The sequence below is a fragment of the Cricetulus griseus genome, chromosome 2 (assembly GCF_003668045.3).
Source record: "Cricetulus griseus strain 17A/GY chromosome 2, alternate assembly CriGri-PICRH-1.0, whole genome shotgun sequence".
NCBI classification, from domain to species: Eukaryota; Metazoa; Chordata; class Mammalia; order Rodentia; family Cricetidae; genus Cricetulus; species Cricetulus griseus.
The window spans coordinates 115511996-115537798 of NC_048595.1; the positions used below are offsets into that span (position 1 = coordinate 115511996).

Sequence of the window (25803 nt, forward strand, 5' to 3'; positions counted from 1 at the left end):
GTAATGGAGCAAGTGAAAACACAGGTGCCTTATGATGTGGGAACTATTATAATAATAAAGTGACAGTAAACATCACAGACTGTTTATTGGTTACTGTGTTAGGCTAGCAGGTTATTGTGTTAGGCTTGTTCATGAAAAGAATTTATAAGGAAAATGCATGTATCTCTTCCCTTCATCCTTACATCTTTATAAAATTTTTATTGGCTTTATCAATGACTTATCACTATTGATACATTACATTTAGACAAATGCATGCACATCTCTTTTTCCTTAAAGTAATTCACTTACTAAATACATGGCACATTATTTCAGCACTGTGGTTTTAGTTAACAAGATATGAGATGACAAAAGAAAGATGGAAAGAAAGAAGAACAAATGAACAAGAGTCACAATAGATCACAATGAACACATCCTCTCAGATATTCTGTATGTGTTTACAAGTAGAAACACACATGAACTTTCTAGAAAAGAACTTTCATTAACTATCAGTTTATTAGTTACTTGTTCATTTTAGAGATTTATCTAATTAATATTTAGAAATGTACCAACCAAAATCTGTACTGTTTAGAATTACATGAAACAGAATACTAGACATTACAGTAACTATGATCATTGCATATTTGAAATATATTAAACTCTGGCATACAAAAATGCTTCAAATATGATAATAAAAGAAAACACTAGGGATACAGAAAGACAAGTAAATATATAATCTACAAAAAATAGGTTGAATACTGATATGGAAGAAAAATAATGCTGCCAATGTTGGCTCTATCCATCCATCTCAACCTTCCTAGCTACAGTACGGGAGGAAGTGAGTGGTCACAGTTGCAGGATATGACATTGCCTACAATTCCAGCTCAGTTTTTTTTCTTGTTTTTGCAGTTCTCCAACTTTATTTGACACTCAGCAGGTTAGTTCTCATCCACATTGACTGTCTGTAAATTTTTGGATGTGGTAACAGGCAAGTAGGTTACCAATGTGAATAGCTTGTTTGGTGAGTCCTCATCCTCGTTATGTTTTTTGGACAAATGTACACAGATACCGTATGGAACATCCTTATTCCTTTGGCCCAGATGGCTTTATTGAGCCTGTTATCAATAGATCCATCTGGAGTCCCCATCTCCTTCATGACAAATTTCCGGATTTCTTTGAGTGCCCGAGGAGCATGTTTCTTGAAGCCCATGCCATAGATGTGCTTGTGAATGCCGATGGTGTATTTTCCTGTCACCACCTCATTGATGGCAGAACGACCCTTGTTCTTCTTGCCACCCTTCTTTCCGGGTGCCATTCTGCCGGGCTCAAGTTGGAAAGGAAGGGTGGGAGGGATTGTGGGATGGAACACACAATTTGGCTAACATAGTTCAAATAACATCAATTAGGATAATCAGGTTGCAAAAATTTAAAGTTCGTATAGCTTAGTGCATCGGTGTTCATTAGTTATTGTCCATTTGTTCATTTATTTGTGTCTAATGTATCTCATAACTAAACTTACAAAATTTTAGAAGCAAAAGAAAATACCTCATGATCATATTGGAAATGATACAATAAGAAGACCTTCAGTGCTATGTTGAATGGAAATACTAACAACATTTTTCTCTTGTTCTTAACATGAACACAACACTATTAAAGTTTTGTCATAAATTTTGGTGTCTGATGTAAATGCAAGATTATGCAATTACATTATTCTTAAATGTAACAAGATATTAAGCTTTAAGTATTTTGATTATCAAGCTATCACAAAAGTGAATATATCGAAGTGAATGTATTTGTGAATACTTCCATATTGAAGAGGGAACACAAAAATTAAAGGAACTTCAATTAGATAACATTTTCAGGCAAAAATTGAAAATTTTAAATTTATTTTTATTTTATGTGTGTTGGTGTTTTCCCTGGATGTGTGTTTGTGCGAGGGTGTCAGATCCCCAAACTGGAGTTACAGTTATAAGCTGCCATATGGGTGCTGGGCATTGAACTTGGGTCTTCCAGAAGAGCAGTAAGTGCTTTTAACTGCTGAGCCATCTGGCCAACCCCCCAAAAGACAGTTTTTATAATGATAATGCAAACTATTTGATGTACAATTGAGTTGTATGTTTAGCAACTTCAAAACATAAGCATGTAGCAAAACGTGTTAGCATAGAAAACCAGGATATATTTCATTTATATAACATGCAAAGCCAGGGAGACAGGAATTTTAGGAAACTACAGATTTTCACAAACCCTTTTCCAAAATATAAGGACAACGAAAAACACAAAATATTGCCTAATAGTGATAGGAAACCAATAATTTTGTGGCCTTAAGCTTTTGCAGTAAGTACTAGGACATATTTTTAATTCTTTTTAAAATAAGATATATGTATACTTCAAATCTCTTTAAAAAAAAAAAACACTAGTTTCTTTTTAAGGGGAGACTTTACAACACTGTTTACATCCTCACACTTGCAAGTTCTACTCTGAGTCAGGTTTCCTTGTTACCATGTAACCAAACAAAACACTGAATCCTCTTGGTGTCTAAGGCTGATGTAAGATGGAAAACCCAGCTGTAGCCTCTACTGCAAAAATTCTTGTTTTTCTGTACCTGACTTCCTCTCTATTTCTGTTGTAATTGTGCACTCATGATTCCTAGCAGACCTGTAATTTTCACATATCATATTTATCTGTTTACTTCTGTAAATTAAGACCCATTTATAAACTAAAACACATCTCCAACTTTAGAATTTTGGAAATATCCAATGCATTATAAATATAAGCAACATTGGGGTGAATTTTTTAAAAAGTGAAATACAGAACACAGTTGCTCAGATTCACGGCTTCACCTTGAAGGCTAATGTTTAAGAGATCTTTCATTTTTCTTGGAGAAATGATGGGGATCTAGCCTGCCATAACACTTTCTGCTGTCCTCATCATAAAACCTTACTAGACTCCAGGACAGCTAGGGACTCGAAGCCCCGCCCCACAAAGCCCCGCCCCTCAGAGCCTCGCCCCGAGTCGCGCCTCGCGCTGTTCTCTGGGAGGCGGGACCAGGCGGCCGCGACCAGAGCTGTCAGCCAAGGCAGAACTCAGGGCTCTCAGTCCGTCGGTCGGTGAGTCCCCGTAGGTGGCAGGACCCCAGATCCAGGTGAGTACCTGCGGGAGCCCTAAACTGCGGCCCGCACAGACGCCGCAGCTGGCGCCTGCGCACCTGCCCGCCAGCCAATCGGAGGCCTCCTTCCTGCTGCGCCCTTTGACCCTGCGCCCCGGGCTCCTTGGAATCCAGACCGGCTCGGCCCCGGCCCCTGCTTCTGTGCCGGTTCCCGCTAGGTTAGTGTCCGCAAGCCCTGCGAGCCCGGCTGCCCCGCAGCCCGCAAGTCTTAAGTTTCCCCGAGGCGGTTCCACACGCCTCCGCCTTGAGCCCCGAACCTTCCGGTGGGTCTTTGGCCCCTCGCGGTCGCGGCGCCGGTCTTCCAGCCCAGTTTGCACCCGGAAGGCCGCGGGCACAAGTCCGCCCTTCGAGGTCTTTGTTCTGTTCCCCTTTAACATGCTTGGCTTGATCGGTTTGGTAGACTCCCCCTCGCTGGACGAGGGTGGTCGGTTTCTTTTCCCTTTGCGGAGGATTACAAGCGGTTAAAACTTTTGTTTTGTTGTGTCAAGGACCTAGAGATAACACAGTGAAAGAAAAAAAAAATGGAGAAGTACTAAAAACTAAATTAAAAGGAGAGTTATTTGAGCTCTCATGTCGATCTGTGTGAGCTAGAAATACAAATCAGAAAAGAGATGGTTGTCTATTCACATTACAGTGTAGGCGGCAGCTTAAAATAACAATGCAAAGTTAATGTAGGTTTTGGTAAAACTAGTTCAGATTTGTGACGCAGTACATTACCTTTACTGCACTCTGAGCTGTTTGTAAGCCGAGAGAAACTGGGTTTTATGGCTTTTTAATCTGTGTTCACAGGAAGCTGCTGCTCTGAATTCCTATAATAAGTAACTAGTATGTGATCATGAGCCACCTTCTCATTAAGTGTAGGCCACAGTTCAAGAAGGCAGGAACCGTTGGTCCTTTCTAAGTCAGAGTCCATGGTGCAACAATCATTGTAGTATACCGTCTATACTTGAGGCCACATAAGTTGGAGTTAGGAGCCTGAGTTGCAGCACTATAATTTGCCCTTACATGGTCTTCAGTGGCAGGTTACTTGGCGGTTTGCCAGCTAGCCCAAACACTTGGAAAATCTACACAGTTCCATCACCTGGAGCATTAAGTTCTCTGTCGTAAATGGTTGTGAAGATAAAAACAGAAGACTGTGGTTATGCCTGACTGAACATCTGTACAAAAGATAACATGTGTTTGCAGTATAACTGAACTGGGCAAGATTCTGAAAGTTTCAGATGTGTTTTCTTAGCATTAGTTTTAGTCTCTAGGTACTTCCTCCGGCATAAAATTAGAAGAAAACAATATGAACACAAAATAAAAAGCAGGAGGAATCTTTATAACTTAAGTGCTTATTTTAAAATGGAAACTGATTTTTCCTAGTTATTAAAGTGAACAAATACTGGATCTCTTAGTTGTTTATGTTTACAACACTTTTTATTAGAAATCATGAGACTTCCACATTAAATATCATTTGAGAATATTAAAAGCACCAAACATAAAAATATCATGGTTTCAGAAGAACCAGTTGAGTAACTGTGGGTCATGCAAACTTCCCTTGGATGAGGACACATTGTCATTTGCCAGTACCCTGAACTTCCTATTTTGAGAACCTATATACCTGTAGTTGTCTTGTAGAGGTATTTTTGTTTGTTGTTTGTTTTTCTCACAAGGAACTTCTGAAACCTTTTTTTAGTTAAAAGTAGGTAGTAGTTCCTTTGCCTGTCTCCTGCAAGAGCAATACTTATTTTAGGCTCCAGAGGTATTGTGTTGTCGGAGATATTAAGATAGTAATTTGTCTTAATAGACTTTAAAATTATTAAGACTCCATGGATATTTTTACAGATTCTACAAAGATCTGGTTTGCATATGTATAGTAGAATATATTATACACATACTGCCCAAACACATGCCAGTGTCAACAATAGAAACGTCAAAATTTAAGTATTATGAGTGATCTTTATATTTGTTGGGATATAGTATAGTACAAATATACTCCATTTCTAGGAAATAGAAAACTTGTACACAGATAGTTTAATGCAGTGTACACTGTAAGAAATACCAACATTAAAGGAGAACAATGCTGTCTTAATAGAATTTTCTATTCAGGAGTCCTTAGGAGAGGTATCAGGAAGAAGAGGCAGATCTCTGCTTTGTCTTGAACCTTGAATGTAAGTTTAGAGAGACTAAGGCATATGCTGTATTTATGGTTTTGTTTTCTGCATGGATAATGGAATTGTTCATGCTAGGCATATGTTCCAACTACTGAACTACATGCTCAGTTTCATATGCTGGGTTGGTTTTATTATTATTATTATTATTATTATCCTACTTATTATATTTATGTTGAAGCAGAGCCTGTTTATTATTTTGAGATGGACCCTCACTATATAGCCCTGGCTGGCATGGAAGTTCCAGATCATAGTCCCAAATAAACACACAGAGGCTTATATTAATTATGAACTGTTTGGCCAATGGCTAGGGCTTCTTATTGGCTAGCTGTCTTTTAATTATTAATCCATTTCTATTAATCTGTGTATCTCCACATAGTCTTGACTTACTGGTGAATGCCCAGGCGTCCTACCTTCCCAGTGGCTACATGGCATCTCCTTGTGACTTACTCTCTGTATTCCTCTTCCCAGAATTCTCCTAGTTGGGTACCCCTGCCTATACTTCCTGCCTGGCTACATCCTGCCTGTCCACTGGCTGAAACAGCTTTATTCCTCAACCAATAAGAGAAACATACATTCACAACATGCAGAAGGACACCCCCCAATCAGGTTCTGGGATTAAAGTTGTGTGTCACCATAGCCAGCTACCATATGCTCCTTCTGGAGTATTTTCATGCCACCCATCTTTTCATTATCATCATCGTGAATAATTGCTTATGTCTCATAATTACTTAGTGCTACATAATCAGGTGTGAAATAAGTCTTCATCCTGACAAGAATCTGTCTCTCTCTTTGTGGGTATGTATGTATGTGTTAAGCATACAATGCCACTGGTTAATTCTTTATGAAATATTTAACCCCAAACAGTTGTAATTTTAGAAGACATAAGAAGAGCTTACTATTTTTTCCATCTAGAGATCCAGTTGTACATGCTTTAAACATATTTCTATTTTGTGTTTGATTAATATAGTCAAGATCATATATCAAAATAATTTTTTTCTGTGTCCTGTCTGGTCAAAATTATCACAGTCTTTAATTAAAGGGAAGGGTGGATATGTTATTACATCAATAGCTTGGAAATTTCAGGACAGCAAGTTATAGCAGAAAACCAAAGTGGCCATTTTGTTCCATTATTGCTGTCCAATGCATAGACCTATCACATTCCCACAACAGCTTTCACTTCTTGGTATTGTGCAGTGCAGACCCTGAAGGACTGTACAAAATTGTTCCTTCCCAGAAATAAGCAGAGGTTATGTTAAAATTTCATACTCACCATGTACTTGCCTAGTGGGATTCTTTATTTTTGTTTTCTTCCTTATTAAAAAAATGTTTTTCAACATTAAAAATGTTGCTAAAATAGTATAAACAATTCCTTTATTTTTCCTCCAGTTTCAATCACGTTAATAGCTACAATTGTGTATAATTACACTGTTATTTGTTGTATATACAGATAGCTGTTATCTAAGTAGGTTGAGGAGGTTGGTTCTGGGAATTTCCTGGGAAGTAAAATTCATGGGTGCTTGTTTATATGAGATATTGAATATAAGCTACATCCTTCCTCCTGTGTATTTCTAATAATTAATGTTGTCTAAATAGACAATATCCAGTGTTGTTTAGAGGATAATAACAAGAAAAAATCTGTATATATTTGGTATAGTTGTATATTTCTTTGTCAGCAGCCATCTGTGGTTACTTGAACCACGGATGAAGACGTATGATATATAGAACAGATGTTTAGTGGATGAGTATGTGTATAATGTGTACAAATGTATCTGCATGTTTCTGCTTGTGTATTTCCTTAATATAAATTTACAAGTTTCTTCATGAAGTTAAATTTTGAACAAAATTCCATAACTCTGACACTGGGATGTCTAAAATCAAGATTTGACAGGATCAGCTATATTGGGAGGGATGTTGTCTGATGGTGTATAGAAGCTGTAGCCTCTGAATGAGAGGAGATCAGGAGAGCATACCAACCCAATAGCACCATTAATTCATTGCTGATGTTGTATATGCTTACAATTGAATTTTGTTAAGCTTTAAGAATAATGAAATAAGGAAAATTGAGATTCCTAAAAATGATACTAAATGATATAACTCAAGTCAGATAAAGTCTTCTGTCTCACATTCAGATATTTCTAGCATGTTTGTATGTATGTATGTATATATATGGAGGTGTGAAAGCATGGTATAAGTTATGGAACTTCAAAGGGTAGAACAGATGCTGAAAGAGATGAGGGCAGTAGGACACTGGTAGCATGGTAGTGGAAAGGAAGCTAGATAGAGGTGGCAAAGTTGTAAGGGGTTTGAACAGGGGTGGGGGACAAGAAAAACGAAGTGATCCATTAAAAACACATCTTCTTGAAAGGATCATCAGGCAACCTAACACAGCAATCTGAAAGTTTAGTTTTAATAAAAAATTGAAAGAAAGTATTCATGGTAGATGGAGTCATCAACTTGCACTGAGTCTGCCTCTCAACATTTTTGAATTAGGAGTTAAGTTTCTGACTTGTGGGTTTGGGGAAACACAGTCATTCAGTGTTGAATGTTTGTTGGCATAATATCTACCTTTTATTGTTTCTATTACTGCCATTAGAAAATTTTAGCTGATCCTATTCCATCCCCAAATAAAACTAAAAACATGTAGTTATTCCCCTCTTGTAATACCTACATTTTTTTTTTCAGTTTAAGGACCCTTTTTGAAACTGTATCACTGGATTTTAATGTTTTTACTTAAAATACACCTTAAGTATTTCCTTCCATTAACTACAATTTTTAAAATTTATTCACTTGACTTTATATGTTCTGTTTACATAAAATTCATTCACATGATGAAAAATATACTTTATTTTATTAAATAGATTCCCTGAGTTTCACCTGACTAAATGTTATTGGCACAGTACATAGTGCTATTTCCAAATCAGTACCTCTTATGTATATGTATTTGTCTCTCTGTGTGTGTGTTCTTTAACAGTATTTGGGTGGTTTATTATAATATATTTTGTTTACTTTTAATGTAGTCGCTGGATTTTAACTTTCACTTTAAATGTTGTAGAAAACATGTTGGTAGCACTTACTAATGATCTTTTTTCAATGAATTGCAGCAAAACATTCATTATTTTGGAGTTTGAAGTATGTCATCATGGCAAAATTTCGAAGAAAGACTTGCATCATTTTGTCACTTTTTATTCTGTTTATTTTCTCTCTGATGATGGGCTTAAAGATGCTGAGGCCAAATACATCAGCCTTTGGAACTCCTTTTGGACTTGACCTTCTTCCAGAACTTCATCCACCCAACGCCCCCTTGGAAAACAAAGTTGACTTCCAAAAGAGTGATAGAATCAACATGGAAACAAATACAAAGGATTTAAAAGCTGCTGTTGAGACTGTGCAGCCACCTAAAGCCTCTGAAGTGAACCTAGAAGAACTGCCTCCTCTGAATTATTTCTTACATGTATTTTATTACAGTTGGTATGGAAACCCACAATTTGATGGTAAATATATACACTGGAATCATCCAGTCCTGGAGCACTGGGATCCTAGAATAGCCAAGAACTATCCACAAGGGATACATACTCCTCCAGATGACATTGGCTCCAGTTTCTACCCTGAGTTAGGAAGTTACAGCTCTCGGGACCCTTCTGTCATAGAAACTCACATGAGACAAATGTGCTCAGCCTCAATTGGTTGGTAATTAGTTCGTTTTATTTACATATATAAGTAATTTGTATGAACAATTAAATTACTAATCAGTCTTCATACTTTCATTAATTACAGTCTTAACTCATATCCTTGGATTGTACTGCATTTGTGACCTGTTCTGTTTTGGTTGTTGTTTGTTTTTTTTTTGGGGGGGGGGAGGAAGTTGCTGTAATGCTAATTGAACTGATGACTTCATTTGTGCTAGGTACACACCTGAGCTATGCATAGTGGAGCACGCCTACATTTGTAGTACTGGGAAAGCTGAAGGAACAGGGTTATGAGTTCAGGGCAACAGGACCTTTCCTCCTGCTCTAAAGTTGTCATCATCATTGCCCCATTTACTGCTGAACCTGACCCTACTCCAGCAACTGTATGTGATTTCTGTCACTGTGAAGTTATGATTGTTCTGTTCCTTTATGACAGAAAAATGAATTAGCTATCCTGTTTGCTTTTTCTATTTTGCACAACACAGTATTTTGTTATTCATCTGTTGTTAAAATTATCAGTTTTATTCATTTTTATTGGTGATTATATTTCATTATATGATCGAGGGTGTTGTTTCTGCAGTCATGTGTTCGACATTTCAACTGTTTTTTTTCTTTTCTGTAGCATACAATTTGGCTTTATTTCTTTACTCCTTTTCAATTTCTGTGTCAGTTTCTCTTTTATTTAATGTAATATGGTTTTAAATGTTCCGTTTTGCATTTCCACTTGCCTTGTTGATGGTCTTTTCTTCATCTTTTATATGCCTTATCTAACATTGAATGTGTGAATTATTCTATCCTGCAGTCTCTTTTGGCCTAGTAATATAGTTATTCTTCTTATTTATTTTTAAAATTGCTGTACCATTGCAATGTACACCTTTAGTTTAACTGGTGAAAAGTGATCAGTTATTCTCATGTCACCAGTGCCCCTCATCCTTTTCTGTCCTTTGTGTGATTTCCAGATACATATCCTTAGTCGTAATGACAGTGTCTGAGAAATGTAGTCTCTAGAGCCAGTGTGTGAAAGTTCCACATAGCCAGGTCTGTTGTCTTTGGTGTTCTATTAATAAAGACTGATGCTTTTATTTCCTTGCTTGTGTTTTATTCATTATTCTTTGAAACATGCTTTTGAGAAGACAGCTTCCAGAGTGACTTTGCTTTGTCTTTGCTGTTGAGAATGCTGATGCTGGCTCACACAAATATCTGCATGAAGTACAGCAGAGACACATGATCATTGGGAGCCAGGCTGTAGACTGCTGCTTCCTAGATCTGCTTCCCCCTCTCCAGAAGCACCTGAGGAAACTGACTTCTGTGATGCTTTCATGACTAACTTAGTCACTCTGCTAGTACCTTCTTATTTATGGAGTAAGCCTTTGTCTTCATGGTATTTCTTGTTGCCCATGTTTGATATATATAGCTGTTGGAAATCACTGCATGGTTATTAGAAATAGAATCCTGGTTTGAATTATGTGGAAGAATGCATTCCTTACATTGTTCGTGTGCTTTGTAACTTTTTGACATGTGCTACTTCCCTTACATATATTTATTTTCACTGCTTTTTGAGAGAACGAAATTGCTTTCCTAGGATGTGTGTGTGCTGAGTGTGTTTGTTCTTGATGCTGTTGCAAGTTGGGTTGGAGGGCTGCTTAAATGTTCGTCAGTTTCCTTCCATCTTTTGTTTTCACCAACATCTTTATCTATATGCAAGTCCCTTCTTCAATAGCCCTCACTTCCCTGGATCCCTATCCACTAGTTCTTTGTTCTGTGTTACATGTTTTCCATTTTTTTTTTTTTTTTGTATTCTGTGGATAGCAGACAAAGATAGCTTTGTTCCCATTTAGTTTTAATGATGGCAATAAATGAGTCTTGCCCCCATCCATGGTGGATTTTTGGCTGATTTGATTTTGAGCCACTTTATTTTGTCTCTATTAAATCTTCTGTTAAATGGTATTTATGTGTTTAAAGAAAAACCCTCACATATCTAATAATTATAGAAAAATATTATTTATTTAGAAACCTATCGTATAGTAATAATTGTAGAATCTTTATTCCCAGTTGCCAATAATGAAAATCAACAAATATGTCCTTTAATAGGACCTTTAATAGGAAAGTGAATAAATACCCACACAACAGATATGTAACAGTAAAAAACATGTGTATATATATTATATATATATATATATATATATATATATATCTTACCGAGTCATAAAAAGATATGAGAAACCTAAAATACAAGTAGTTAAGTAAATGAATTCACTTGTAGAGAAATATATAGTTTATGATTCATTCTATATGACATTCTGGCAAAATTGTAGAGAGTGAAAAGTCAGTTGCTGCTGGGGGTAAACAGAAGGGAGGAGGGGTAAATTGGTGACAGACTAATGCTTATAGTAAATCAATCTTTCTGGTACTGTAAGGGTTAGCTTATGAACTTATGATTTTCTTCAAATCCACACAACTGCTTGACACTAATAAAAGCTGTAGCCATTGGTTAACAATAGTATGATGATACAGTCTATCAAACATAGTAAATGTTGCAGATGAATATGCAGATGTGAATAACTGGAGAAAATGGTTGGGGCCTGTAGGAGACAGCATATAAGGACAATGTTTTTTTCTTTCTTTTTGCTGAGTGTCTTAATTCTTCCAAAATGTGTAGTTAGTATGTTAATTTTAAAAAGATACTAATTGCTTAAAATAGTATATGAATTTTAGATAAAGTAACCAAATAATTGTAACAACCTTTTGAATGTACTTGGAAATCATATTGCCAGTTTTTGACCCCTGCAGTCACTCTTGATAATTCTTTTTTGCTTTTTGTTTTTTGTTATGCTTGTCTATTAGGAGTACTGGCCCTTTCTTGGTACCCGCCTGACTCAAATGATGAGAATGGAGAAGCTACTGATCACTTGGTACCAACTATTTTGGATAAAGCTCATAAATATAATCTGAAGGTATTTAATTTGTTATCAAACTGTATTTATCCTCTTACCCTCTTGGTAGTAAATACTACTTTACATACTCATTTTAATTAAAATTTCATATATGTAGAAATGTTCTAAAATAATACTACTTCATCAAAGTATGTTTTAATAATTTAAATTTTAAAACTTATCCAATTATAAGATACCCCTTACTGTTTTTGCTAACCATGTTTTATATTCATCTATTACCTTTTGTATTATTTTTTAAACAGGGACCTACTAGGTAGCTCTGACTGGCTTGGAACTTGTTATATGGACCAAGTTGATATGGAGCTCATAGTAATCCTCCTGCCTCTGTCTCTCAGGTGTTGTGACTAAAGATATGCACTACATTTTCTGGCCTTTACTATGTGTTTATTAGGAAGAGGAAGATTTGACAGGTTCCTTTGTGAACAGAATGTAGAAATTAGTGAAATTAATGTCTGAATATTCTCTAAATATTGAAAACTACTATTGTTATCCATAAATTTATATCTTTATAAGGTAGTTAAAAATAAATTTCTGTCCAAATATTTTCTTTTTTTGAAATTTTAAATTAATTCTTTGAGAATTTTGTACAGTGCCTTTTGTTAACAAACACCCTATTTTGTATCAGATCTACCCCCTCTTCCTTCCCCACTCATCTTTGTGTTCTGCCTCCCCCCTTTATTCATGAAGTTCAGTTTGTGCTGTCCTTATGTACTTTGATGTTTGACCTTCTACTGGAGTTTGATTGGCATACTAGGGCCCATACTCTTAAAGAAAACTGACTCTACTTCTCTCAGATATCACTGCCAGTAGTTCTAAAGCTAGGGATAGGTCTTGATATCCAGCTACCATCTCCATGTTGGGATTTTATCTGGCTTGAGCTTGCACAGATCTCATGAGTATTGCTATAATGTGATGAGTTCTTATGCGCAGATAGGCTGTTGTATCCAGATAATACTGTTTCCTTATAGTAGTTCTGTGTTCTGATTCTTGGTATCTTTCTACTTTCTTTTCTGCATTGCTCCTTTATCTCAGTGAAGAGATGTGTGATATAGACCTCTCCTGTAGTACTCAGCATTTTGCAGTATCTTATTGTCTGCCTCTTGACCAGTTCACCATATACTGCAGAAACAAATACCTCTGAGGGTTGAGAGATGAACTAATCTATTAGTCATTAGGAGTTTGGCTTAATACTATGTCTATTTAGCAGAATAAGAGTGGTAAGTTCTCATTTAGGGGCTATGACCTATTTAGCCATTGGGTCTTGGCTGCATAAAGGTTCTACGTATGGATTCAATCCTAAAGATTGGACCTTAGATTGGACCTTAAATCAAAAAGGTGATTGGTTGTCTCATGGCATTTATGCTATTATTTCACCAGTAGTTATGTTTTCAGGCTGGTTATCATTGTAGCTCACAAAGTGCATAGTTGGGGGCAGATTCTTGTGTTAGTCAGTAGTGTGTATAGCAACTTTGAACACTATTAAGGCTATCTAGTAGGAACAGACTTCCAGATTAGTACCAGATTTATTTATCCATATTCTAGAACTCAAGTTCATAGTGTCTTCAGCAGTAGAATGTTATAGTCAAATTCTGGGGGATAAGAAAGATTGGAAGAGTATTGGCAATAGTTCAACGTTTTTAATTGTTCAACATTTTTAATAGTTCAACATATTTTTGTTTCTGTCTCTCTGCTTTGTTTTGTTTTTCAATACAGTCTTTCTTTGCATAGCCTTGGCTATCCTAGACCTAACTTACTCTATAGACAGGGCTGGCCTCAAAGTCACAAAGATTCCCCTGCCTCTGCCTCCTGAGTGCTGCCATTAAAGGAATATGCCACCACTGCCTGGCTCTGGTTTCTCTTCAAATAGTATAACTCCTTCACCTTTATATCTATTATATTTGTCTTATCTTGTTTCTATAGCTAAGATGTAAAGTTCTGAATTGACTTCAGCATGGATATAAAGTGTGGGGGACCCCTTGTCTCATTCATTGTTTTTTGGCAATACTTTGAATCTTTCCTATTTAGTATGATATTAGGTATAAATTTGCCATATTATATTGAAGTAGGTACCTTCTCCTCCTAGGTATTAGGGGATTGTTTTGTTGTTTGCTTGTATCATGAAAAAATGTTGGGCTTTTTCTGTGTCTCTAAAGTCTGGTAGATTTCAGCAATGAGTTAGTATATCTGTGGTTGGACGTTTTTTTATTAATTGGGAGATTTTTAGATATGCATTCACTCCTACTGTGTACATAAACCTGTTAATGATATTTATATCCCCTTGTTTTAATTTTAGGAGCACCTATGTTCCTAGAAATGTATCTATTACTTCAAAATTGTCCAAAGTATTAGAACATATGTTTGGAAGTATGCCCTGAAGTCTTCTGTATGTCATGTCAACATTCCTTCTTTCTTCTATATATTTAGCAATATTAAATGACAGATGATTATTTTCTAGGCTTGTCTGTTTGAAATTCTAAATGCTTCCTGGATCTCTTCCTAGATTTAGGAAATTTGAATTTTATTTTATTCAACGTGCCTTTTAGTATTTTAACCTCTTTCTATGCTCTTGATTTGTAAATTGGTTTTTCTCACATTCTTTGCTCATACTTTCTTCTTATTTTATCTTCATTGATGCCTAAATGATCTTGTTTATCTATCTTCTCTTCAAGACTTGATCTTCCCTTGATCTAATCATTGGTAAGGATTTCTACTGAATTTATTTCCATCTTAGTTCTTTCTTATATTTTTGTTTTTATGTTTTAAAATCCACATAATAGAATAACAACCACTTTCTAAAATGGGCCAAATATAAAATATTTTACGTATTTGGGGTTACATGATCTCTGTAAAAGATATATTTTAAATTCTTTAATTGTATTTTTATTGAAAAAAATTACTTTTGTATAGTATATTCTAATCATGCTTTTCCCTCCCCACTCCTCCCAGATCCTCCTCACCTTTCCAAATTCATGTCCTTTCTTTCTGCCTTTAAACAAGAAACACTCAAGCTGTGCAGTAGTGAAGCACATCTTTAATCCCATCACTTGGAAGGCAGAGGCAGGTGGAGCTCTGTGAGTTCCAGGGCAGCCAGGTCTACAACGCTACACAGAGAAACCCTGTCTTGAAGAAGAAAAAAGAAAACTAGAACACAGTAACAACAACAAAAAAACCCAAACAAAATAAAAACAAAACAAGAAACTTACACTTACACACACACACACACACACACACACACACACACACACACACACACACACAACCACACAATTTCAAACCATAATATACACACAAATGAACCATAATGCGAATATTCTCCAAACAGAATAATATGAAGTAGCTTTGAATTTGTTTTGTGTTGGCCATCTACTGCTGGCCATGTGGCCAACCTAATGCGTGGTTAATATACCCAGGAAGAAAACGAATTTTTTCCTTTGCAAGTGGTTGTCAGCTGCAGATAGCATCTTGGATATGCATGGAAACTCCAGTCCACTTAGACCACTCGGCCCTGGGACCCATTCTGATTGAACCTGTGCAGGCCCTGTGTGTGGTGCCATAGTCTCTGTGAAATCATATATACACTATACCCAATATGTCTGGAAGACAATGCTTTCTTGGAGTCATCTACCCTCTCTAATTCTTACAGTACTTCATCTCCTCTTATGTGTAGCTCCCTGAGCTCTGAAAGGAGGAGTTTGATGAAAAGTCCCACTTACTGAGGGTTTCAAAATTTCTTCCTTTTTGTACACTATCAAGTTGTGGGTCTCTGTGGTAGTTCCCATCTACTGCAAGAGGAAACTTTGCTGATGATGGGCGAGACACTGATGTGTGTGTATAACAGAATCTTGTTAGAAATCATTTTATTACTATGCTCCTTATGTCAGAACAGTAGTGTTTGGTTTTCCTGTAGGCTCCTGGCCTATCCTATCCCCGGTTCTGTGCTACCCAATGCCAGGCATGGGTTCTGTCTTTTGGAGTAGACCTTAACTCCAGTCAGAGTGGTGGGTTACTCCCACAATGCTGTGTCACTATTGTACTAGTTTATGTTGCAGGAGGCCACCATTGTAGATTGCAGGTTTTGTGTCCGAGTTGTATTTTAACTTTCTCCTATGGATGTGCGCAGAGTACCTTCCAATCCCATGAACACTCAGGGTGAAGGGTAAAGCCTCCAGTTAGGCACGAGCCCAACATTTCCATGGTCAGTGAATTAAGCAAGTGTTGTGCTCAACAAGTTTTCCACTAAATTTTTTGAATGAACTTTTCCCAGATTTTCATTTGAGTTTTGAAAAGTATTTCTTTGTATTAAATTTGTGTTCATATCATGTCTTGATTTCCTTATTTTATCCAGGTGTTCATTTGCATTCTCCTTTCATTCTTTCGGGAACTTACTCATGTCCTTTTAGAATTTTTCAGTCTTCCTTTTGTATCATTCTCTTGAATTCTTTGTCTGGTATTTCATTCTGGTCACTGTTTCTGGAAAAATTATTACTGTGGAATTGGTAATTTTTGGAGGAGTCCTGTTGTCTTGACCTTTCATGGTCATTGTTTCTTTGTTACTATTTGCACATCAGGGATTAGATCATTGTAGGTGTTTTATCTCTTTAATTTTTATATTGAAATATGAAATTCTTTTGGCGGTTTTCTCCTGGGACTAGCTTCTGGTAGGGTTAAGATGCCTTCCCCTCCTACCTCATGCATTAGGCTTGTAATATAGCTCACATGCTGAGAGAGCATCAAGTATAATGCCCAGTTCAACTCCAATAGAGTAGTTCAGGAGAAACGCCACTGATGGGGAGACCCTACTATGAAAACTCAGTAATAGTTGAAAACAACTAATGGGGGATGTCTTTTTGTATGCTGTGAATATGTTTCTCTTATTGGTTGATAAATAAGTCTGTTTCGGCCAATGGACAGGCAGGATATAGCCAGGCAGGAAGGTATAGGCAGAACTACTGGACTAGAAGAATTCTGGGAAGAGGAACTCAGAGTGAGTCTCAAGGGAGACCCCATGTAACTTCCAGGAAGGTAGGATGCCTGGGCATTTTCCAGCAAGCCAAGGCCACGAGAAGATACATAGATTAATATAAATGGGTTAATAATTTACAGAGTGCTAGCCAATAAGAAGCCATCAGCCAATCAGTTTATAATTAGTATAAGCCTCTGTGTATTTATTTGGAACAAAATGGCTGCGGGACTGGACAGGACAGAAACTTCAGTCAACAAACAACTATCTCCTTTAAATGGAATAATCAATAGGGAATAAAGGAACAAGGATAGTAAGTATTTGCTAGGATATTGCCCACTAAATGTAGGCATGGAAAGACAGTAAACTGAATATGACAAAGAATTCATATAGCATAGTAAATAGAAGGGAGGAATTGAGAAAGTGTCAGGAAAGAAACAGATCCTAAAATTTATTGACATTACAAAATTGCAATTAGGAGTCTGTAGAGGAGGGAGTAGGAGAGAGAAAAGATAAAATGAAGTAGAAATTAGAAAGTGTATGGGTTGTAGGTTAGAGAAATACTTGGAAAGACACAGTAGTGGAAATAGTATTCAATCTAAGAGAGCAATATAAAGATAGACATAAATATTTATGTAAGAATAAAGATAAAAAAATAAATAAAACAAAAATACCAGTTTAAATTTCTTCCTTGATTAGAGGATGAGGGAAAGCCCTCTGCTGCCTGAGAAGTCTTATCAGTTTAACTTTGCTGGTGAGAGAGCTGCTTACCGTTTTGTGCACTTCAAACATGACTATGCAGGGTCTCAGTGGGGATCCATCAGTTTGCCTGTGAGGTTGAATTTCTGCCTTCCTTTAAAAGTAAGTCCAGTTGTTCTTAGATGTTTTCCGGCCCTTGACATGAAATGCTGCTGCCCACCCCAGTTCCATTTTTCCAAGTGTAATCAGTGGTCTCACTAACCTTGCATGGATTTCAGTGTTGCCTTTACCAGCCCATTCCTGTGTCCCTTTCAGCTATCAATGTTCATCCTACTGAGGTTCAGCCTGCCTGTGTCAGTGCTCTTAATATGACTTTGTTTATTCCACAGAGTTTTAGATCAGATGAACTCCCATGAGGGGTTCTGAGGTTCTCTGGGTCTCCTCTCTTGGTGTTGGAGTTTGGAGACATGGGTATGTACTGTTTTCTATGCTTCCTAGCAATGTATTTAATTGCTTGTACCTTCTCCCTTCTTGCTCCAACATAATGTGTGATATTGTAAGCTAGAGGCAGTGGGTAATTTCCCACCGTCTGCTTCATGCAGTTTGTTGGTCTGCCCTTTAAAGGTTTTCTTTCTGTCTTTACTTCTGGAAATTTACATTTTCTATCTTCTTTTAGGTTTTAAGGATCCAAAGTAGAGGGAGGAAGGATTTTCTTTTGTAGTAGTTTATATTACAGTCTGGCGGGCATATATATATATATATATATATATATATATATATATATATATCTTGAATGTATCAGTAGCCCTAAAGAAGGTCTTGAGATATTATTTCTCAAATGAACTGACAGTAACTGCTGCATAACTTGCTCCACAGTGTCCTTCAGTGAGCTCTCAATGACATTTGGAGTCTGCAGATAGTCAAATTTTCAAGTTTTGGAACCACAACTGAGGTTGAATAAGTTGTTGGTTTATTTTGCACAGAGTAAATCCAAGACCCCTCCTGATCTGTCCAATCTGTGCCCAGTTTTGTGGTGGGAGGTAAGGAAACTGGATGTTTTCCTTTAATGGGCTTTTTAAAGGTAAAGTAGGTAAAATATCAGGATACATGAAAAATAGACTGCTTTTAATTCTACTGTAAGTTTTTATGTGGAAGAGAAAAGTAACAAAGACCTCAGCCATTAATTGTCCCTGTAAATATGAACAACATACTTGTTCTCTCCTTGCTTTAGATTTGCTATTTAATGACAGCAAGAGATGAAATTTGATAAAATACTGATCTCCATTTTTTTCTTATAAATCTTCAGATTTCTACAATTCTGAATACTGATTACTTACTCTGAGTAGTTCTTCAACTTACCAAATTTATTTTGAAAAAAGTTTAATGATTGTACTATATTAATTTGACATTAACTTTTACAAATATGTTTCTGATTTTTTCTTTTTTTGGTTGGGTGGATTTTACTGTTCTCTATATTTGGAATGTAAAAAGGGTTTCCTTCACTTTTGTTATTACTTGTTTAGAAATAGTTTCTGGGTCATAGCTTTGTCTTACAGCTAAGCTTTTGCTATATAACCTAATAGTTTTGATTACATAGTAGCATTAGTCACTAAATATTTTGTAACTGCAATTTTAAAATTAATTTAAACTAAAATTTTAGGTGAATGTTTTTAATTATAAATGAAGAAACAAAAGTTAATAAAACATGTTTAAAGAATTAGTGACTTCTTTGGCATTATTGTTTGCAGATGTTGACAGTTTTTTCCAAATATAAATTAGTGAAATCTAAGTGGTGACTTGTTTTTTTCAAAGATAATATTTTCTATATGTTTGTATTATTCTTTGGAACATATAATTGAAGTACCTGTAGCTGTTATTCCAGGGGGTATTTAAGTTACAAGGATCAGAGCTGGATCCTCTCATCTTCCTATGTCTTCTCTATGTAATACCCTGAGAAATAGACTATTGAAACAGTCTTTTATTGGTGATGTTGTGGAGCTGATTGAGAGATGCTGACACTTTTGAGCACAGTCCTATTCTCTTTTCTTTCTTAGAAAGTGTGACTGTTTCCTTTCCAGTTGATGTTAGGTTTTCTGCCTGGCCTGCTTTGGCTAATGAATTGTGAGAAAATAGCATGTATGCCACATGTTTTCATGGTTTATTTTTGTTTGTTTGTTTTACTATGAGAAGGAACTCTATCCTTCCTTAGGACCCAAATGACCAAAACTGTGAAAATTATTTAAACTTGATCTATAGCCTAGAGTAAAGACATCATAGTAATACACAGACTTTATGTGATCAAATAAGTTTGAAAGCTAAAAATTGTGGACATGCTTGTTTTGCAACATCATCATATTATATCCCAAAGAAACCAAAAACCTAACAACATAAAATCAGTTGGAGTTATCAATTCTTTCTTCCAGGATTATAAGTAAAACAAACACCCGAATTGTTGATTTCCTTGTATTTCAATAAATTTAACATTTTATTTTCAAGTAAAAAATTCTTTAACCTTTGTATAAATCATTTGTCTAATACTAATGTCTTATAAGCAGTTTTGTTTCTTAAATGAGGAGTATATTCACAGTCAGAATTTGGCAAATCTTACCTAAATGGGGTAAAGTAGACCACTTAGAGTTTAATTTACATTGGAATTGTTAATTCAGGCTTGCATATATTCCTGCACTGTCTACTCTGCAGGAGTTTCTGTTCTGCGTATGAGCAATATTAAGAAAGACCCCTGGGCATGTTTGCACACACCTGTAGTCTTAGGCGGAAGGTAGAGCAGACTTCATGGCCAACTATATCAAAATAAAACAGAAAAGAAACAGATTTTATGTCTTATGTTAAGGAAATTTACTGTCTATTAAATGCCAAAACTAAACACTAGTAAGTTGTAGAAAGAGAAAATAGCAAAGTACTTGATACTACCAGGTATAGAAGGAATTGTTTCACTCATGTGTGATATAAAACATGGTACCAGGTGAAGTCAAGAAATGGGGGAACTAAGGAAAAAGTGCTTTGACTACAGGGTTCAGAAGAATTTTGGTAAAGACAAAATCATAAGTATGAAATAGAATTCTTACATGATTCCCATTCTCTAAAAGTAATGCATGCATTTAATTTATGTATCAAATTCTATCATTTTAAATTCATTTTGATGTTAGTTAATAGATTTTTCTGAAAGGGTTACCAAATCCTGACATTAATTAAGAATAACACATTTAATTAATAATTGAGTAGTTCTAAACAGATGACTTTGACTTTGCTGCAGTGTGTTGATCTGCACTTGATGGAAGAATCTGATCATTTATGGCCTGCAGTTTTGAAAGCAAATAGCAAGAATGTCTTGACCTGACTTTGTTACTGACAGTACCTTACATCATGGTGCTTTAAGAAGTAGATAATAATTGATTTACAAAGTGGCCTGACTTTAAAATTAATTCCATGAAAATTAATTAATGAAAATATTTTCTGATTTAATTGGGTAATCGGAAAAAAAAAAGAAAAAACAAGGTTTGAGCTGCAGTACTGTTAAAGTCCTGTCATACAGATAATTTCACACTTAAAATATAACATTCAAAGAATAATTTTATTAGATTAGCAATAAAATGTAGTTGATATGGATAACTCAGTGAATTTAAGAATGATTTTTATGATTATCACGTAAGTTGCATTATTCTCTGTGCTGTATATTTCACGTTAGAAACAGTGTACAAAACAAAGCCGTTTGTTAGACATAATTTGTTTAACTTGATTATGTACAACTGATATTTATAGGTACAAATTTTAAATCTTTGTATGATATTTTCTGCATTCTCCTATTATAATAGTTATATATGGGCAAATCATGGTGTTCTGTGAAGCTTTTACATATTATTTTCTAATTATTTTCTTATAAATTCTTTGAATGATAAAAATACATATTCATAAGATGCCTTTTTAATGATATTAAGCTCTCATTTAATTGAATATTTTGTTGTTTCTATTTAAGTATAAATGTAATGGTCACATACCTAAGAAAAAATAGATATTAATTTGAAACCTGGGCATTTTTTTTTATTTGGAAAGCTATGCCTGAATACAGAGTAAATTCTTGTGTCTTATAAACAATACAGCCTTTTGTAATCTATGACATGAAAAATAGCCTCCTATGAAAGCTTTCAATCCTTTTCCACACATTGATCCCACAAATTGGGGGCTATTGGCAACATACTAGACCTACACCAACTTGTTACTTAGAAAATGGAGTCTTCAGCTATCTAATGGAATAAGGAGGTTGAGTTCATGCATGAGAAATGCTTCACTTACGTTTAGTAGTGGAAAAAATCAGCAATTGTTATCTACTAAGATTTATTTGGTAACCACTGGACTCACTAAATATTCATCTTAATGTTGTTGAATTGCAGTTTATTAATTATGTAGTATATACTTTCATAGATAACTCTTTAATTGATATTTTTCTTCTTTTTTAGGTCACTTTTCACGTAGAGCCATATAGCAATCGAAATGATCAAAACATGTATACAAATGTCAAGTATATTATAGACAAGTGAGTTTCTTCAGTGCTCATTGTTATACTGTATGATCTGAAGCTAATTTCTATTACAAGTACATTGAAATGATATCTGAGAGTTGTTTTATAATCAGTACCTAAAAATCGAAGAACATTTTCAGGTTTCTTACAGTTCAGTGTTTGCATGAGTAAAGGTTGCTACGTTAGCTATTTTTATATGCCTTAAAGGCTATTTATTATGATTTCCTTTTATGTTCATTTTACATTTCTGTTTTTCAAATCTATGAATATACATTTTGTCTTTTAAAGGAAGGTTCAGATGAAATGTGGTCTTATTTCATAACAATGTTTGCATATCTGTCTTCATGTATATCTAGAATGACTAAATAGTAATTAATTTCATTCTGATAAAGTATTTTACAGATAAGATTCTCTGATGTATTTCATTTTACAAAGAATCATCTCAGCAACAAATGTACACCTGTCACTGATAAGATAAACTGGTTTTTCCATTTCCATAATAGACTTTTATAGCTTTAGTCACCAATTGTTAACTTTGGCATGAGGTAATTAATCACCAGTTTGATAGTATACCAGTGTATCATAATGTATAAAATTAAAAGTATGTTTGCATTAGCATTATATTTGCATGAGTGACTCACTGAAGATTGGGAACAATGCTCAAGCTTCATGAATCATTTTCAGTTTCCATGCATAGTTTTATTGTGACATATACTGTGAGTGTTCATCTCACTTTTTTAATGTGTCTCTATTGTAGATATGGAAGCCATCCAGCCTTTTATAGGTACAAGACAAGGACTGGGCATTCTCTGCCTATGTTTTATATCTATGATTCCTATATCACAAAGCCTAATGTGTGGGCCAATCTGTTAACACCTTCAGGATCTCAGAGTGTTCGCAATTCTCCATATGATGGATTGTTTATTGCACTTCTAGTAGAAGAAAAGCATAAAAATGATATTCTTCAAAGTGGTTTTGATGGAATTTACACATATTTTGCCACAAATGGCTTTACATATGGCTCATCACATCAGAATTGGGGTAACCTGAAATCATTTTGTGATAAGAACAACTTGATATTTATCCCAAGTGTAGGCCCAGGATACATAGATACAAGCATTCGTCCATGGAACACTCAGAACACTAGGAACCGCATCAATGGGAAGTATTATGAAGTTGGTCTAAGTGCTGCACTCCAGACACACCCCAATTTAATTTCTATCACCTCTTTCAACGAGTGGCATGAAGGAACTCAAATTGAAAAGGCTGTCCCCAAAAGAACCACTACCACAGTATATCTGGATTACCGGCCTCATAAGCCAAGTTATTATCTAGAACTAACTCGAAAATGGTCTGAAAAATACAGTAAGGAAAGAAAGACGTATGCATTAGATCAACAGCTGCCTACTTCATAATGTCTCACTTATAGTTTATCAAATCACCCAACTTCAGTAAACGTCCTGTGTTTTGAGTTATGGAAATAAAAACTGTCAAATTCAATGTGCACTTGCTACTGTTACCTTTATCAACTATTTCATTTTTCCTTTTTAAAAGATGATATTACTTGTCCTGCAGTGGACAATACTGTACAAAGAAAACATCTGAGGAGAGAGATTGTGTCTGTAACATTCCTCATGGCATAATTTTCTGAACTTCTGGCTGCAATTAAAGTACTAATGGGATGGGCCTTTAGGTTTTTGTTTCACAGTAGAGAAAATGCTTGCATTAGATAAAGCAGCTAGGATACAGGTAAGTCCTACTTGTATTTGGGTTCAAAGACAGAAGTGTGTGCATGCTAGGTACATCTGACAACAGAAATACAGAATAAAGGACAGTAGATGGTTGTGCTTCATTTCTGAACTCTTCAGTGACTGAAATTTATTAGTATTTACATTATAGCTGGCTTTCCCTAGTGATCAAATTCACTTCTCAAGTTTCTTTTGAGTACAAACTTGTTTAAATAACAGGCTATTTTATTGTTATATTTCTCTGTTCTACCTGTTAGCCATGTTCTACTAAATACCAGCTTTGGCATCATCACTTGAAGAATCAGGTGCCTGTGGTGCAGAGTACTTTTGCATGTTTAATACCCCTAGTTTGTTCTGCTGAATTAAAGACTAGAAACATTAGGAGGTAGCTTGGTAAATGTTAGTGACTGCTTCTCAGCTATGAGGAAAACCCTTGCTTCTCAGTCATCATAAGGTTTATCCAGTTCACATACTCTGTTTTTAGAACATCTTGTTAAGTCTTTTTAGGTCTCCTTTTATTATTCATATGAATTTTAAATGTTCACCAGAGACTACTGTAATGAATAACAAAGGATAATGTTAATATTAGAAATGTTTTCCTTTTAATTTACTTTTACCATAAATAATACAGAAAATTTATCACTTAAACTACAGATAACAATTATTTTTAAAGTAACACCATATTTTTTAGTTATGTATATGAAAGTCTTAAACTTTTCCACTGTCTATTGGGTTAAAAGAGGAAAATGTCAGTGATCCATAGCTGTCATGTGGTTACAAATTGATAACTCTTATGCTAAAAATAAATTATTTTAAAAATGAGAAATAGTAAAAATCTACTGAATTCAATATCTACAATTGCAAAAGCAGCTAGTCTACCTAATTTTACACAGATGTTATCTCTTAATTCTACTGAGTGAATCAGTTGAGTCTTGTTAATAAATTATGTATGCCAATCGCCAGAGCATACAGATATTCAGATACAGATTAGTTCTGGAATTGATCATAAAATACATAGCAGAGGAAACATTTTTACATAAAGGGAGACTGAAGAGTGAGTACAGTGCTTGCTATGCAAGCATGAGGACCTGGGTCTCAGCACCCAGAATTCACATAAAGATGAGCTCTCTAGCGTACATGTTCTAATCCACTGCTTCTGCAGAGAGCTAGACCTTATAGACAGGCAAGATCCCCAAAGTTCTTGAGCCAGCTAACCTGCTGTAGACAGCAGCAAACGAGATCTTGTCTCAAAAATGGTGGAAGGCAAGGATCAACACACAAGGTGGTTCTCTGACATGGACAGCCACCCTGTCACATTTAGTCTCTCACTTACTTGTGAATCTTTGCAGACTTTGCAGACTCGCACATACAAAAAAAAAAAAAAAAAAAAAAAAAAAAAGTTGTAGCTCATTTTTTAAATAATGCCTTTAAAATAAAATACTTTTAAAGCATTATACTAACCTTGCTTATATAATTAAAATTTTCTATTGATCAGAGAATTATTAGGTCATAAAATTATGAGAATAATAATCTGATATTTTCCAGGAGAAATTCTAAGAAAAAAATAGTAAAATTTAATATGACCAAGTATCTTCATTGAAATAAACAGAAATATAACCTGTAAATTTTTTCTTTGCTACTACATTAAAAATGAACTATCAGTACATACATAGTATTTTATAGCATGTTATTTTCTTAATTTCTTATGTTGCATTTTATATTTGAGTCCATGACAGAAAATGAATTGTGAAACAATTCAGAGATTAAGGAAAAGTCTGCAAAAATAAGGTCAAACAACTGTCAGCAACAGTTCAACTCTGACTGACTTCCGACAATTCACTCTAGCTCCTGCTGCTGCCAGTCCATATCCACCCATCAACAGCAGTCAGTCAGAGTTTAAAGTTAAAGACGGGTTCTCTTT

General features: G+C 35.3%; 1 protein-coding gene and 1 pseudogene across 1 annotated transcript; one reads left to right on the forward strand and one right to left on the reverse strand.

The window, feature by feature from the left end:
- Nucleotides 1–914: 914 nt before the first annotated feature.
- On the reverse strand, nucleotides 915–1312 carry LOC118238224 (annotated as a pseudogene).
- A 1702-nt stretch (nucleotides 1313–3014) lies between these two features.
- Nucleotides 3015–25252, forward strand: Manea (mannosidase endo-alpha). The gene is given in 5 exon segments (NM_001243982.1): nucleotides 3015–3118; nucleotides 8400–8981; nucleotides 11829–11938; nucleotides 22073–22149; nucleotides 22892–25252. Coding segments are annotated over 4 exon segments (1389 nt in total). The 5' UTR covers nucleotides 3015–3118; nucleotides 8400–8437; the 3' UTR covers nucleotides 23550–25252.
- Nucleotides 25253–25803: the final 551 nt, after the last annotated feature.